Source organism: Barbus barbus (assembly GCF_936440315.1).
Source record: "Barbus barbus genome assembly, chromosome: 33".
Taxonomy (NCBI): Eukaryota; Metazoa; Chordata; class Actinopteri; order Cypriniformes; family Cyprinidae; genus Barbus; species Barbus barbus.
Window position 1 is genome coordinate 12,316,478 of NC_136761.1, and position 15,192 is coordinate 12,331,669.

At 36.2% G+C, this 15,192-nt stretch overlaps 3 protein-coding genes across 3 annotated transcripts; 1 reads left to right on the top strand and 2 right to left on the bottom strand.

The window, feature by feature from the left end:
- Positions 1–210: 210 nt before the first annotated feature.
- Positions 211–2,884, bottom strand: LOC306853232 (large ribosomal subunit protein uL24). Its single transcript, XM_079390489.1, has 4 exons — positions 2,821–2,884; positions 1,995–2,167; positions 1,728–1,868; positions 211–380 (listed from the first exon to the last, which is right to left on the bottom strand). Exons 2-4 carry the CDS (start codon positions 2,160–2,162, stop codon positions 252–254), a joined length of 438 nt encoding a protein of 145 aa, XP_079246615.1. The 5' UTR covers positions 2,163–2,167; positions 2,821–2,884; the 3' UTR covers positions 211–251.
- A 3,711-nt stretch (positions 2,885–6,595) lies between these two features.
- LOC306852999 (interleukin-17B-like) lies at positions 6,596–8,802 on the top strand. Its single transcript, XM_079390141.1, has 3 exons — positions 6,596–6,726; positions 6,817–7,136; positions 7,626–8,802. The coding sequence occupies exons 1-3, from the start codon at positions 6,703–6,705 to the stop codon at positions 7,876–7,878; spliced, it is 597 nt and encodes a 198-aa protein (XP_079246267.1). The 5' UTR covers positions 6,596–6,702; the 3' UTR covers positions 7,879–8,802.
- A 1,782-nt stretch (positions 8,803–10,584) lies between these two features.
- LOC306853734 (uncharacterized protein) lies at positions 10,585–14,129 on the bottom strand. Its single transcript, XM_079391366.1, has 5 exons — positions 14,016–14,129; positions 13,169–13,291; positions 12,284–12,440; positions 11,502–11,591; positions 10,585–11,369 (listed from the first exon to the last, which is right to left on the bottom strand). Exons 3-5 carry the CDS (start codon positions 12,314–12,316, stop codon positions 11,055–11,057), a joined length of 438 nt encoding a protein of 145 aa, XP_079247492.1. The 5' UTR covers positions 12,317–12,440; positions 13,169–13,291; positions 14,016–14,129; the 3' UTR covers positions 10,585–11,054.
- Positions 14,130–15,192: the final 1,063 nt, after the last annotated feature.

Sequence of the window (15,192 nt, forward strand, 5' to 3'; positions counted from 1 at the left end):
GAAGCATAAGAATTTCCACAGATCTCATTTTTCTGTTTAGAAACCAGCTATTGCTCAAACTGTGATTTTCAGATGTTATATAAATAAACATTGATACCACTAAAGCTGAGCTTAAAACCAAATTCTCTCATTTCAAGTTCAATTTGGTAACAGCACTGCCATTTCAAACCAAAGCATCACTTTTATATAAAAGACAAAAGCCCAAAAATGTCAGGTTTTTACAGTCTTTTATTTTTAGCAAAAGAATCATTTCACTCCTGCATTTTCTCAATGGTCTCCTCCTTGTATTTGCCCTTCTCCTTTCCGTCCTGTCGGGACTTGGCCTTGCGCTCAAGGATCTTCTTGCGATCCTTGTCAAGCTTTAGCCTGGTGATCACCACCTGAACAACAAAAAGATCAATTTCATTAACATTTCCATATAACATAAAATGGCACAAAATATGCAATTGATCAAACATAATTGCAGCAGCTATAACAAAACAGTTAAGAGGTCTAAAAGCATTTAATTGTTCATTGCATTTGCATTTCAATAGTATAGTTGGGATAACTTGCTGTATGAGAGAGGACTGTGATTAATGGATTGTGTCATTATGGACTGAGTGATTTCTAGGTAATTTACACCTGATAAGATTATTTATAAATTAGTGTTACATGACTAAAGAAAACCGATAAAGGGCTGTGGCATTCTCTTTTGCCATAAAGCACTTTTGATTTTGGCTGGGGTACAAATGCAGATGTTTAATATGCAGTCTTGATAAACGCGCCATCAGGCAGACTTTTGCTGACAAACACACAGGGATATCTGCGTGCAGTGACGAAAGAGGCCACACTGTTCATTTACATATACTACTGACACTTACAGTACAAAGCTAGCTGAAGAGCCTTTAACAAGTTATTTAACAAGAGCCTCTACAGGTAACAAAAGCGATCCTGTAATTTGCAAATTGGTGACATTGGCAACTCAAGAAGAACAATCAGACACTATGTTCCAAACAAAGTAATCCATGATAACTGTAAATATGCATATTTGGACATTTAAGTGTCATATAGAGCACTTGTTAAAACATCAATCAGTGATATGAAAATGAAAAAACTTCGTTACCATTAATATCAGACAAATGTCAGAAATGTGTAGTCAATTCAAGAGAGGCATGACAATTCAGCAGCACAGAGTTTATTTTGATGCAATAAAACTAGCCCTAGACTTCAAGGTCTACCTTAAAATTGGATTTACCTGAGGATCCAGTGCTACCAATGTAAAGGTCAAGAGTTTGTTTCCAAGGCAATACAAGAACTGGTAAAACGTGTATCATAAATGCAATGTAAGTTGCTTTGAATAAAAGCGTCACTACTGGCAACTGACCTTTTTTTTTGTTTTTAAAGAGTAACTTTGCCAAAATTTCTCTATTGTGACCAAGAAATTAAGTTCCAAACTCTGAAAATATGACGTTTATTAAAGTAATTATGCACATTTAATGTAAATTTTTTGCTTTTCATATTGCCCTTTAGGTCAAATCAGAATGTGTTAGACATGCATTTACTAGCTGGCGTAACGTCTTACCAAACTAAATCAATTAAACAGCATATCCACTAAAACCTCTTAAACTGCATAAAAAATTAGATCAGCCATTCTGCTTTCTAGATGTAGGACCACCACTAGTTGTTTTTTCAATGACACTGATATCTCCTGTTTTGCATGCAAACAAACATTTGGATATAAAACATACCTTGCTGGGGTGGATGCCAACATGGACTGTGGTGCCGTTGGCCTTTTCACGCTGAACTCGCTCGATGTAAATAACATACTTCTTCCTGTAGACCTGGACAACTTTGCCGATCTGCTGGCCTTTGTAGTGTCCCCGGACAACCTGGTGATGAGAGAAAAAATAAAGCAATTAATGTTACACTGAGTAAGGTGAACAGTATTATACTAAACATTTATTTACATCAGACTACAATATTGACCAGGTAGAAAAAACTGGGAATGTCCTCACCTGGACCTCGTCGTCCTTACGGATGGGCATGGATCTGACGTTGTACTTCTGGCGGAGCTCTTTGGACAGAGGGGAGGACATGATCTTCCTGCGGATGTGTGAAGGGGCATTGAAGTGCCTCTTGCGGTTCTTGCGCCGGGAGGACGTCACAAATTTATTGAGCTTCATGATGGCTGTTAAAGAAAGAGGACAATTAAAATTCAATTTGAATCAAATTGTAATTAGGTTGTAAAATAGCCACATTCAACAAGAAAAACTAGGTTTGTAGAAGAATGAACCCGTCTTGACACTAACTTGGGTTCGTTTGACACCCTTCAGCACGTCTCTCAATAGACAAATCAGCAGTGTTATTACATAAAACAATAATACGCTCAAAGCTGGCCATTTATGACTGTCTAACACACGGTGTAAGTTATTTGAAAAGCATGTTCAAGAGCTCGTGGTACTGCTGTAGCTAGTTATTTCAACTTGACATGACAACACACGCATGCACAGCTCAAGTTTTCATATTTACAGCGTTTGAAGAGCGTTTTTACGCAACATGGTTAAAACAACATATAACACGCACAAACGGGAAGCATGGCCTTGTGTTTTGTGCAAAATTACAGCCATCCACACGGGAGGGAGCACAGCTCCTATAGCAGCCACTGGCTGAGCTTTGGCGACTAAATCCACCGAGATGTCGCTGCGTAACTATAAAATAATACATCTAAATTGAAAATAGGGATATTATGTAGCGATAATGTGTGTTTTAAACTTTGAGGACATAAAAATCCACGAAGATGGCAAAGGATGTTTAGCAAATGCTTTAGCAATCTTGGCTTACCCTGCCGACTTGTCGCTATGGCCGCCGGAAAAGAGACTCTAGAACTACTTCCGCCAGAATTAGTTGTAGCGCAAACCTCGCGAGATCATGGATAGAACGGGATTTCAAAGTAGCTGTCAGTTTTATGGCAGGGTCATAGAGTACAGACAAATGAACACTCAATTCATTGTTCGAATTTAAATAAATCAATACATTTATATAAATCAAATTTATCTCAAAATAAATGTTTTGAAACTTTCCTTCGTACTGTGTTACACCAAAAGCCGTGATTTCTGAACAGAGACAGAATTTTTACAGAAATATCTCTTCTCCTCCATGTAAATTTGCTTGGGTTAATGTGTTTCCTTCATTTGAGTGGGGAGTTCATAGTCGTGTCCTATACAATTTATCACAGAGTATATCCTGTTAAAGAAACATTAGCGTTTTTGTCTGATATAGATTACAACTCATCTTTCTGTAATTGTAAAAAAAAAAAAAAAGAGTATCGTATTTTTGAATGTCCCTGTTCATCTTTGTTTTGGTCTGAAATGTCACAATTTCTAAGTGTTAAAATGAACTGCATCCTAGTCTTAAATTTATCATTTGTTTTACATCATTCAAATGAATATGACGTTTTTTCTAAAAGGAAAATATTTATTATTGACGTGATTTTGCTATTAGGAAAAATTTATAGTCATCAAACTAAATGGAGTAACTTAAAACCCAATTTTGCTAATTTTAAAGCTTATTTAGAATCTATAAAGTCTTTAAAAAAAATCGTGAAGCCAAAAGGACTGGTGTCTCTGCTAAATGAATGCCCGTTTATTTTTTTCTCTCTAATTGAATTTTATTTTGTATAAGTTTTTTACTTGATTAAAATAGCCTCCATTTGTATTTACAAAATGTGTAAATATGAGAAGTATGTGAAGAACTTGCTGTTGAATTTTGTCATTTTGAAAGTTCAATTAAAAAAAATTGAATGAATTAAGTTATATCAGAAATAAATATCATCTAACATAAAGGTATAAAATAATGTTGCACTTTAAATAATAAGTGGATGCGTTGATCTTTTACTCCAGGTTTTGAGTATTAAGTGTCCTGAAAAAAAATCTTATCTTTTAAATGTAAAAATAATAATAGAATAAAATAAAAACAGGTGGAATTGATCCCTTTAAAATTGGGGGAATTACCAGTAGGTTACTAGTCCTTTCTTTAATTATTTGGCAGGTTGTTTGCTACGCAAAAGTGATAAATTCTCAGTGCTCAGTCCTTATTATAGTGCTGCTCGAAAGTCCAGTTTAAGCTAAGCTGTGTTTTGGAAGGTGGTAGCTGGTTTATCACTGGTCCAAGCTGGATAATATCTGCTCCAAGGTGATTAGCTGGTGGGCCACCATGCAAAAACCATTCAAGATGGTCTACCAGCTAGAGAGTGGCACCATTGAGATGGCACCATTTAGAGTGTGCTGACCAGCTGCATCACTGTCTGGTACGGGAACTGCAGTGCTGCTGACCGCAAGACTCTCCAGCGGACAGTGAACACAGCTGCAAAGATCATCGGTGCCCCTCTCCTCTCCATCCTGGACATTTTCTTTACACGATGTTCCAGCAAAACCAACAGCATCGTGAAGGACTCCACCCATCCCTCCCATAGTCTCTTCCAGCTCCTACCATCAGGAAGACCGGAGCATCAGAGCCCGCTCCGCCAGACTGCTTTTTCCCCCAGGCTGTGAGAGCCCTGAACTCAAATCACCCCGCCCCCCTCAGAAACCCCATGCAACCCCCTACCTCCTGAAACATGGACCCTGCTTGACTCAAAATGTTTCTCTTTGCACATGTACAGTATTTGTGAAGCATTCGTATAGTTTGTATGTTTTATCTTCTATTTTTTAGTTTGTATAGGGTAAATATTTATGTGAAGCATTCCTATAGTTTGTATTTTTTATCCTTTATTCTTTTAGTTTGTATAGGGTAAATACTTATATATAGCATACTTATAGTTAAATCTGTCAGTAGGTTAGTTGTGTATAGGTTTATAGTGTTTTTTACTTCATTGTTGTATGTCTGTATTTATGTAGCACCGTGGTCCTGCGAGGCACGACATTTCGTTCCACTGTATGTCCCCACATGTAGCGGAATGACAATAAACCTCAACTTGAACTTGAACTAGAAACCACGTACCACAGCTTGAATTCGACTTTGCAGCACTTAACAATCTTAGAATTTCCTCAAGCAAAAACATAAAACATGTCATGAATTGCAATGCACCAATAATATTGCAAATAAACATTAATATTTGCCTCCTGACATCATTTACACTCACCCTCATGTCATTTCAAACCTGTGTGCATTTCATTCTTCTGTGAAATGCAAAAGAATATAAAATTTTTTGGTTCCCATTGACTTCCATTGTATTTTTTATCCATACAATGAAAGTCAGTGGGAACCGAATCTGTTTAATTACATTCCTCAAAATATCTTATTTTTCTATGTTCCAGAGAAAAAGAAAGTCATATAAGTTTGAAATGACATGAAGTTGAGTAGCCTAAATAATGACAGAGTTTAAATTTTTTCGTTTGGACAGTCTGTTTAACAAAGTAATAAACTTGCTGGCTTTTATTCACTCCAAAACAGCATAATTTCTTGTGAAGTTTCACAGGTGCTTTAGTTAAAAGAAAAATCCTAGGGACTTCCTTTGTCAAAAGGTTACACAGAAGAAGAAAGAAGGCACATCTGAGTCACTAATCATTTTATTAGAATTATATAATTGACAATGAATTTGAAAAAGTTTTTATTCGACACAATATTATGTGTCTGTTTTTTTGGCTTTTATCTAACCAACCTTCAAAAATAGCAAAACACAGTTTGCCACAACAGTTCTCTTTGAAACTGCAGGTCTACTACACTGCCCTGACATGTCATGCGAGCAGGTGTTCTTTTACACAACTCAATGGCGTCCATTGTGAAAATGAATATAGCATTGAATGAGCCAGATCAGGGGAAAACATGGATTGACCAAATCTGTAGCTGTAGACAGTGTTCTTTAGCCTGTAGTTTGGTTCACAGAATGGGTCTAAGGGCACATAAAGCTCTGTCTGGTCGTTTGTTCTTTCTGTGCTTAAGACTTAAGAATAAAAAGGGTCTTTTGAGTGCATACGATTGAATAGACACACATTAAATACAACAAAGGTACAAAGGTTAGTGTTCTGTGAAATTGGACAAAATTCTATTGAAAACCTCTAGTGCACCTGAAAATTTGTAATAATACACTCTCTTTTAACTAATGATTAACTTACTACCATTCTATCTATCTATCTATCTATCTACTGTATCTATCTATCTATCTATCTATCTATCTATCTATCTATCTATCTATCTATCTATCTATCTATCTATCTATTTGTCCGTCTGTCTGTCTGTCTATCTATCTATCTATCTATCTATCTATCTATCTATCTATCTATCTATCTATCTATCTATCTATCTATCTATCTATCTATCTATCTATCTATCTATCTATCTATCTATCTATCTATTTGTCCGTCTGTCTGTCTATCTATCTGTCTGTTTGTCTGTCTGTCTGTCTGTCTGTCTGTCTGTCTGTCTGTCTGTCTGTCTATCTATCTATCTATCTATCTATCTATCTATCTATCTATCTATTTAACTGTCTGTCTGTCTGTCTATCTAATGTGTGGGAGAGGGTAAAAGAATAGGATTATTTTTGTATATAGCTATATATCTTGATGTGGCCCCACCTTGAACTGTTTGGTTCAGGTGTGTCCCTGTAGGCTACTGTGTCAGTGTGAGGCGTGACACTTCAGTATGAGTAATCCCACGCGCCTTCCATTCAATACATACACAGCGAGGAGACAAATGTGACAACTTATTGCAGTCTGACTGAAAACAATGTGGAAAAATATATGGAAGAAGGTGAGTCTCAGAAAATTGAAATATTTGTTGACTCGAAAAAGCACTATGAGAATATAAATTAAAACCTCTACTTAATACTTCATATTGCAGGTGTTCATGGTCCTGATGGTGGGGAACCTGTTTATGCCCACTGACACAAAGTACAACAATAGAGAAGGAAAGTCTCGGAGACGGAAACTGGAGTCTCAACCTCGCCGGAATGCCTCATCTATCAGAATCTCCCCGGATCCGATGATGACAGGTCCAGAATCAGGAGTGATGCCTGGTGCTGTTGAAATTGACTTTGACAAGAGTATCGAGGACATGGTGTCTCAGGTCCGAAACAATCCCAACTTATCCATAAGCGAATGTGTGGTGGATCGCAAACTTTGGATGTCAAACAGTCGCAGCCTTTCTCCCTGGTCCTACAGGTAAGTTTATTAGGGAGTTCACTGTTAGTTTCAACTTTGAAATTCAAACATTATGAATATTATTATATTATTTAACCTCCATGTTCTGATTAAAGATTGAGAGACCCCAAAAGCCCTGTTTAATTTATATATTTTAAAAAAAGTCTCCAGTGTCAGGCATGTTTCAGGATTCTTTGAGTAATAGAAGTTTAAAGAACAGCATTTATTTATTTTTTAACATTAATAATGATTTTTTTATGCATCCTTACTAAATAAAAGTAGCCTATTAAATAATTTCTACTAATGCCCCAACTTTGCTATCACAGGAACAAAGTTTTTTATTTTTTATTGCAACAATATTTCACAATAGTAGTTTTTACTTTGATCAAATAAATGCAACTTTGGTGAGCAAATAAGAAAAAACAAATCTTACCAAGACCAAACTTTTGATGAGTAGAGTATACATAGGCCTGTCTTCACCCATGCCATTTATTGAATGTCTTTGGACAGAATCAACCACGATGAGACCCGTAAACCCGTGGATATCCCGGAGGCCGTGTGCTCGTGTGTGGGCTGCATCAATCCTTTCACCATGCAGGAGGATCGCACCATGACCAGCGCCCTCATCTACGCCAAGATCCCCGTGCGCAGACTGCTGTGCCATCGGCCAACCAGGAAACCGACGAAGCAGAAGAAATGCGTTCCTCGTTACAGATCTCTGGTGGAGAGCATCGCCGTGGGGTGCACGTGCATCGTGGGGTAGCTGCGTGGGACCAACACATTTCATCCTGTTTTACTGCAAATAAACCCGGATCCTAATTGAGAATATTAAAATTTTCTGTAGGGTGAGCTCAATAAAACACAACCGTGACTGTGCAGGCGCCTTTTCTATTTTGAAAAGGTGATTTTATTTAAGATTTTGAACATTTAATGACGTTAAGTATTAATAACTTGCATGTATAATAGCAGGCTAGTTATAATGGGGTTAAAGCTGTGCCTTTAAAAAGTATCAAAGTTGACAGTTCGGGCAGATCATTTTTAGTTGCTATAGGCTACGTTATGAAATTGTAAAGTATTTTTAAGAAAGAAAGAGAATTTAATGCAGATATGTCTACAAATAGCCAATTTTCAATAATATCCTGTGGTTTGGTACACATTCGTGGTACTATCAGGGTTGACTGTTTGAGATCGCCCTATACCTACTGACCAAAATATAATTCATTATGTTTTTTTGTTGTTTGTTTTTTTATGTGGGGGTGGTACCTGGGTTAACACACAACCCGATGACTCAACTTTAAAGTATTTTTAATAAATATTATATTTACTATTTTTCTCATATTTTACCAAAATATATAGCCTAGTTATCTTCAGGATTGTAATGTAAAAATCATCGTGTCTTTACAGTAAATAAAATATACAAAACATAAATAAATACATTTACTGGATTTTTTTCTCGGTGTTTTATGAAATTCCAGGCTATATAGCCTATTAAATATTGTATCGTGCCAGCTCTTAACTGAAGTCAACGTTTACACATGAGTGACACACAATGCCCACTTTGCCGTTTTTAAAAACATGTATACAATGATTTCATGATTCAGATGATTGCAAGTTCCTGACATTATATGCATCTTGTGTTTATGTTTAAAATATTATAAATATAATTAAAATATGTTCTTCATGTCTTAAAAACGACTCAAAGTGATACCTTGCTACTTGGGATGTTATACAAACAATAGGCTATCTATCACACACTCTATCAGGACGACAGACTACGTTCAAATTAAAACAAGACATTTTGCTTCTGGTCTCATGTGCGCCATCAGCAGGACTCAATCATTACTGATCAGCGAGGATCAGTAATTGAGAAAAATACAGGAGAAGGACGCATCATGCCCGGTATGTGTTTGGCTGATGAGATGACAGATAATCTTCAGCTGAAAACATGACTTTTTAAGTCTGACTATTACTGTTGTTTGATTACGAGAAGGACGCGGTGCAGGTGAGCGAATCTGGTGCTTGGTGCAGGTGAAGGGTCCATCGGTGGGGACGGCAGCAGAAGGTAGGAACCGACAGACATCTGGACAGTGATTACTTTCAATGGGATACTTTTAATGTTACAAACTCATAATGTAGCCTACTCTCAGTTAACCTATATGTGATATTTTAAATAAGGGATTTTCAGACTTTTTAACGTAAAGGACTCTAATTTTATGACCCTTTCAAAATATTGGCATCCATAGGCCTGTATTTTCAAAAAGAAAAAGAAAAAGAAAAAGTATGAAAAAAATTAAATATGCTATTCTGAAGTGATATTATATTAAAAATATCCTAAATATATATAAATAGCTTTTATATTGTTATTAATAAAGACAAAGCAAATTATTAAAACATTAAAACAGAGATTTTCCCCTGTCTTCTGACAAAAAACCTGTTGTGTTCCCATAATTGTATTTTTGTCAAGAGCGTGGACAATATTAGTGAAGCAGAAATAGCCTGCATTGCCATTCTGAGTATGAAATATAATTTCGAGCCAAAATATAAAACTCAGAAATTAGGTCTAATCATGCAATCAGCTACACTCATAATTTGAAGAATGTATGTGAATTAGGCAAGACTAATATACAGTTTATTGAGCGGCAAGCAGGATCATCCATTTACCTATTCATTGAAACACTGCACAGAATTGCATATTGCAACTGGACTACATGGCATGTCCTTTATAGCTATATGTACTACCAACACAAATCTGTAGGCGACCACTATTTCAGCTTTTCAGATTCAGTATATCCAGGACTGTCAATCTATATTTAGAAGCTCTTGTGGCTCATACATATTAATTGAGGTTTTAGTGCTTTCTTAAAAAAAGACACCAGCGTGAGTTCCCAACAGTGAGTCAGGCTGCGTGTGTCAGAGAGTAGGAGGAGAGCGAGAGAGAGGGATGGTTGGTGAGAGTGAACTCTTTGATATTTTGATATGCTGATACCCAGGGGACCAGCACAGATGGCACCTGTTCTCAGAGGCACTGGCCATTCTCGCTGACTACTCAGTGTGTGATTTCCGTCACCAAATATCATACATGCACTGTAAAAAATGATTTGTTGACACAACTTGACTTAGTCAAGTCATTTTGTTGCTTTGACTCAGTTAAGTTTAACAAACACTATGTGTTAAGTTCACTCAACTTATATGCAGTTGTTGAAATAACTTGCATTAAATTGAGCCAGCGTACCGAATCAATTAATGAGCATGTATGTTTTTTAGTTAAGTCAACTAAAAAACATATTGGTTGAACAGAATTTCTCATGTTTTCACAACCATGAACCAAGTCTAATTGACATAAAATATTAATTTTTCCTCAACATCATAACTTAACTATTTGAGTTTACTGGACTTAAATTGCTTTGACGAGAAGTTCTGGATATATCTCTGGAACCAGATTTTTTATGAAATCAACAACTGCAAAATTGAAACACTCTGCATTTATTTTTTAAACGGATACATTGCATCCAAAAACACAGACGCAAAGAATTAATTCAAAGAATTCACAATTTACACAAACGTGCAAAATTCACTAGTATGCACACACCCATCTTAGTCCCAAAATAGTACAGATAACTCTCCTTATGATTTTTAGATATTGTCATTGCAGGAACAAGTGTACATGAAGAATTCACAATAAGCTGTTAAAACACTTCACATTAAACTGTTCAAAAACTGTCTTCATTTCCCAATCGTAGAAACATGAAAAACAAATAGGAAGCAGTGCAAGGTAACAACAAAACAGTTATTTAAAACAAACAAAAAAATAATACAATTAAGAATACCAATGTTCCACTTAAAACAATGAGATATAAAACAACAATGCTCTTAAACTTTAAACCAGTTCAACAATTAAACCGTAGCAAGAAGGGAAAAAATGATTATTTGTTTTCTGTCTTATCGCAGCAACTTGCTCTTCAAAGAGTGAACTCTTGCGCTGCAAGAATCTGATCCAACTCCAATAAACAGGTGCTGTATCACTTCAAAAGTGAATTTTAATTCCTTTGGGTAGTCAAGGTTTAATGCGTACACCAGGCCCATCAGGTTCAGAAAAGCATTAGGTATATCACTCAGGTGACGCATTACCACTTCTTCCTCAATCATCAGGGCAACGTCGTTGTAGAATGCTGGGAGAGGGTCCATCACATTTTCCACAACCACTAGGATTCCAATCACCACACCCTTGATCACATCCTCTTCACAGTCACTTGGCTTTATGGAATGTAAACAATACAAGGTACTATTACTTAAAAGCAATTACACAAATATAGTCCCCAGACCCCTGTAAATTAAGAGATGTAAAGTTCAATTTCCCCTTGTGTTGCATTACATGTTTCAGCTTACCTCGCATATCTTCATGAATTTTGAAGGAGTCTCTCGCATGTACCACGGCAGGCCCAGCAATGCTGCTGTCCTCATCCTTTGGTTTGTTGTCTGTAAAATATAGGATGGTTAAAGTACCAACTTTATTCCTTCAACCCTTTGTTTTTCATTCGTTTATCCATTCTCCCTTTGATTCTTTTTATGAAAAATATTCATAAATATTTTATGAAAAATATAAAACAAAAACATCCGTTTCAAATTTGCACATTTACACTCGTATAATGTTGTTGTAAATAAATCCCCAGTGATGTGGTGCACCAACAGTTGTTTGTTACTTTTTTGTTCAGCACCAAAATATGATTTAGTAGTGGATGGAACACACTCATGCCACTTAAATCAGGGGTGAGTAATATTGCATGTTACTATGACATAATGCAACATCAAACCTTTTTAGTTCTTGTGTCATGACATTTGATCAAAAGACTTGCAAGAACCAGTGAGGTTTAATATTTATGTAGGAGCTAATACAATCAAACATTATTGTAAACAAAGACTTAAATGTTTGTTTTCATTCTACAAAAAGATTGTATGATTTTAGAAGTCTTGGAATATGACAAACAAATGGTACAGGTCACTATTTAAACGCATACTTTAAAGTCATTGTATGAAAAAATGTCACTATCATTATAGATTTATGATCCATAGAAGGAAAAGGTCATACGGGTCTGGACAAACAGTGAGTAACTGATCACAGAATTGTCATTTTGGGGAGAGAAAGACTGCTTTAAAATAAATTTACTCACATCCTTATCAAGGCTCTCCAGTACTGAAGTCATTTCTGGAATGTCCTCATAACGCTTTGACCTGAATAACTGTATCAGCTTTGAGAGATGACCATGCAGGCCTTCAAAAAAGGACTTGTTCAGGTCCTTTGACAAGCCTGGTGAATTCTTTGATGATCTGTAAAAACAAATACATTTACAAATTTAACAAAGATGCCTAAGTGACAGTCTTCAACAGTACTAAATTAAAACATCATGCAGGATGTTAAAACCTTTTCCTTTCCAGCAGTCACTTCATTGGTTAATACACAATTGTGATTAACCAATACGATTTCAATTATTCTTGGGAGTGAACTCATTTACAATGTCCTGTGTGGTAGCCTTTGAGACATGCAGAATTGTTTGCATGTGAAGTAACAGTGATGCTACTTTTTGTTTAATCAAATCCTGTAGGTCTTGAACATCTATGTCACTATCTACTGTTGAGCAATCTGGGCTGATTGAACGGGTTTCAGAGTCTGAACTTTCAGGGTTTGAATCAACAGGAATGCAAGTTTGATACAAGTCTGTTCGAAAATCTTTAAAAGTGCTGTGGCGATGATTCTTACTTTTATGAGCTCGGAAAGTGCTGTAAACACTGGTCTGGAAACTACAGTCTTGAAAGGGGCACCTCACTGGCTCTTTCTTTTTAATGTGTGTTATAAGATGTGCAAAATACTGTGAAACGCTGCAAGCCTCAGAAAAATTACACAGGTCACAGTTCACATCTGATGTTGCTTTAAGCAATTTTGAGGAGGCTTGAACACACTGACTATGGTCATGAGTTAAATGCTTCTTCAGAGACAGTTCACTCCTAAATGTGCATACACAGTCTTTATAGATGCATGGGAGTGGACAGTGACTTGCCTGATGGCAGTGTTTCAGCTTGTAGTGTGTGATTAGGGTATGCTGGTTGGGCGAGGAAAAGTCTTGCAACACCACCTCATCGATATGGAATTGTGCTTCCACTCTGCTAGCACTGTACTGATCCTGCAAATAAAAAACAAAATAGTCAAACTCCAGTTGTTGTAACCATGTATAAATAAAATCGCATATTTCTCATATTGAACACAAATATGGACTGGCGGCGGTGGTTCAGATATTACTGGTCATTCGGTGTTTCTATGATAAACTAATGATGCGATCCGATTAACAACACGCTAAAAAGTCACTTATCTATAACATCACACTGTTTTATCCATTTATCAACATTAACTTGAGCCACAATGTAGTTAGTGATGGGAAGTCCGGTTCTTTTCCGCCGAACCGGTTAAAAAAAATTGGTTCACCAGTTCTTTTAAGTTACTTCCTCACGCAATGATGTCTAACTTACCGTCTTGGCGTATGAAAATACACTCAAACACAAAGTAATTTGTAATCATAACATAAGTTAAATAATAATAAGTATCAGCAGTTCGCTTTCATCAGTTCTCTCAACACAGTGTGTCTCAATACAGTGAACTTTTTGAGTTAATGGCATAACATGTACTCCCAAATATTGGTTTATTTCGAGTATGAGGGACTGCCAGGGACGTCTGAAAGTGAATAACCATGAATTTGCCTGGCAATGCGTGTTACTGCTGCTTATTAATCAAGTTGTAACGTTAACTTAGTTCCCAAAATGTGATTGCCTGAAATCAAAACGCGGACGGTGAGCGCTAACGAAACAAGCCTAAATTAACATTAAGAAAAGCACAAATCAGGGTATACTTACTCATTTCATTATCTGCAGTGCATAAAGTCCATCTGTAATCGTTCAAACGCGGGCTCCTTCTTTTCTTGCATGTTCAGCAACTTCTCGTGCAGAAAATGGCGGATGGCGCGTCTCAAGTTACTTCGTTAAAATAATACGTCATCATGACGTGGAGTTTCTGGCACATGCGCATCACACAGAAAATTGATAGAACCTATGTTTTGTTGTTAGATGAACTTGTTATTTTAAGTTTTCCATTTCTCTTCAAGTTGAGGTTGTTATAACTCATCTTATTGTGTAGTGAGGCACTGCAAGTTGACAGGACACGATTTCACTTGTCCACCTGACTAAAACTCAGAATCATTTTTTACAGTGTGAGTCTTCACATTTGCACTGGGGGGTTCGTGTGCCATTTGTCTAAATAAATAAACAATTAGCTAAGTGTTTGTTCAGTATCAGAATTACGACATACGTTTCTGTTTAAGGTGTTAAAGAGAATAGCATGCTCATACTTTTAGATTGAGTTTGATTAAGCAGATGGTCCCTGCGTGTAAGTGCGACCTCTGTGCTTATTAAACAAAATAGAAACAAATATGATGCAGTTAACTCATAACATTGCACCTACACTGCAAAGCAAAACAATGGCAATATATAATTTAAAACAAAATGTAATGCTAAAACATATGATCTACTGAAATTGTGGGCACTGGCCACTCAGATTGAATATATTTGAATATATTATATTTAACAAGACAATACATGTATTTTTACAGTGAAATAAGGTAAAAGCCTTTTACATTATAAGTACACTCTCAGAAAAAAGGTATAAAAGCTGTCACTGGGGCAGTACTTTTCAAAGGGTACTACTATGTAAACTTTAGACAATAATATGTATACTTTTAAGGTACAAATATGCACCCTTTAGGGGTACAAAATGTTATCTTTTGAAAAGGTACTGCCCCAGTGAAAACTTTTGTAGCCTACTTTTTTTCTGAGACTGGATGAAGTAGAAAAATTATGTTCCCAGTTGTTCCCAAAACATGACAAGTCACAACTGATTATATTTTTACATTTCTATTTTTATTCTTATGTTGTTGTCAGTACATTCAGGTATTTTTGTTACATTTTTTGACTTTTTAGTTCATCTTTTTGCTATTAGCATATTAGGCCCATTAGTTTTAGTCTGGTGGTGTTTTAT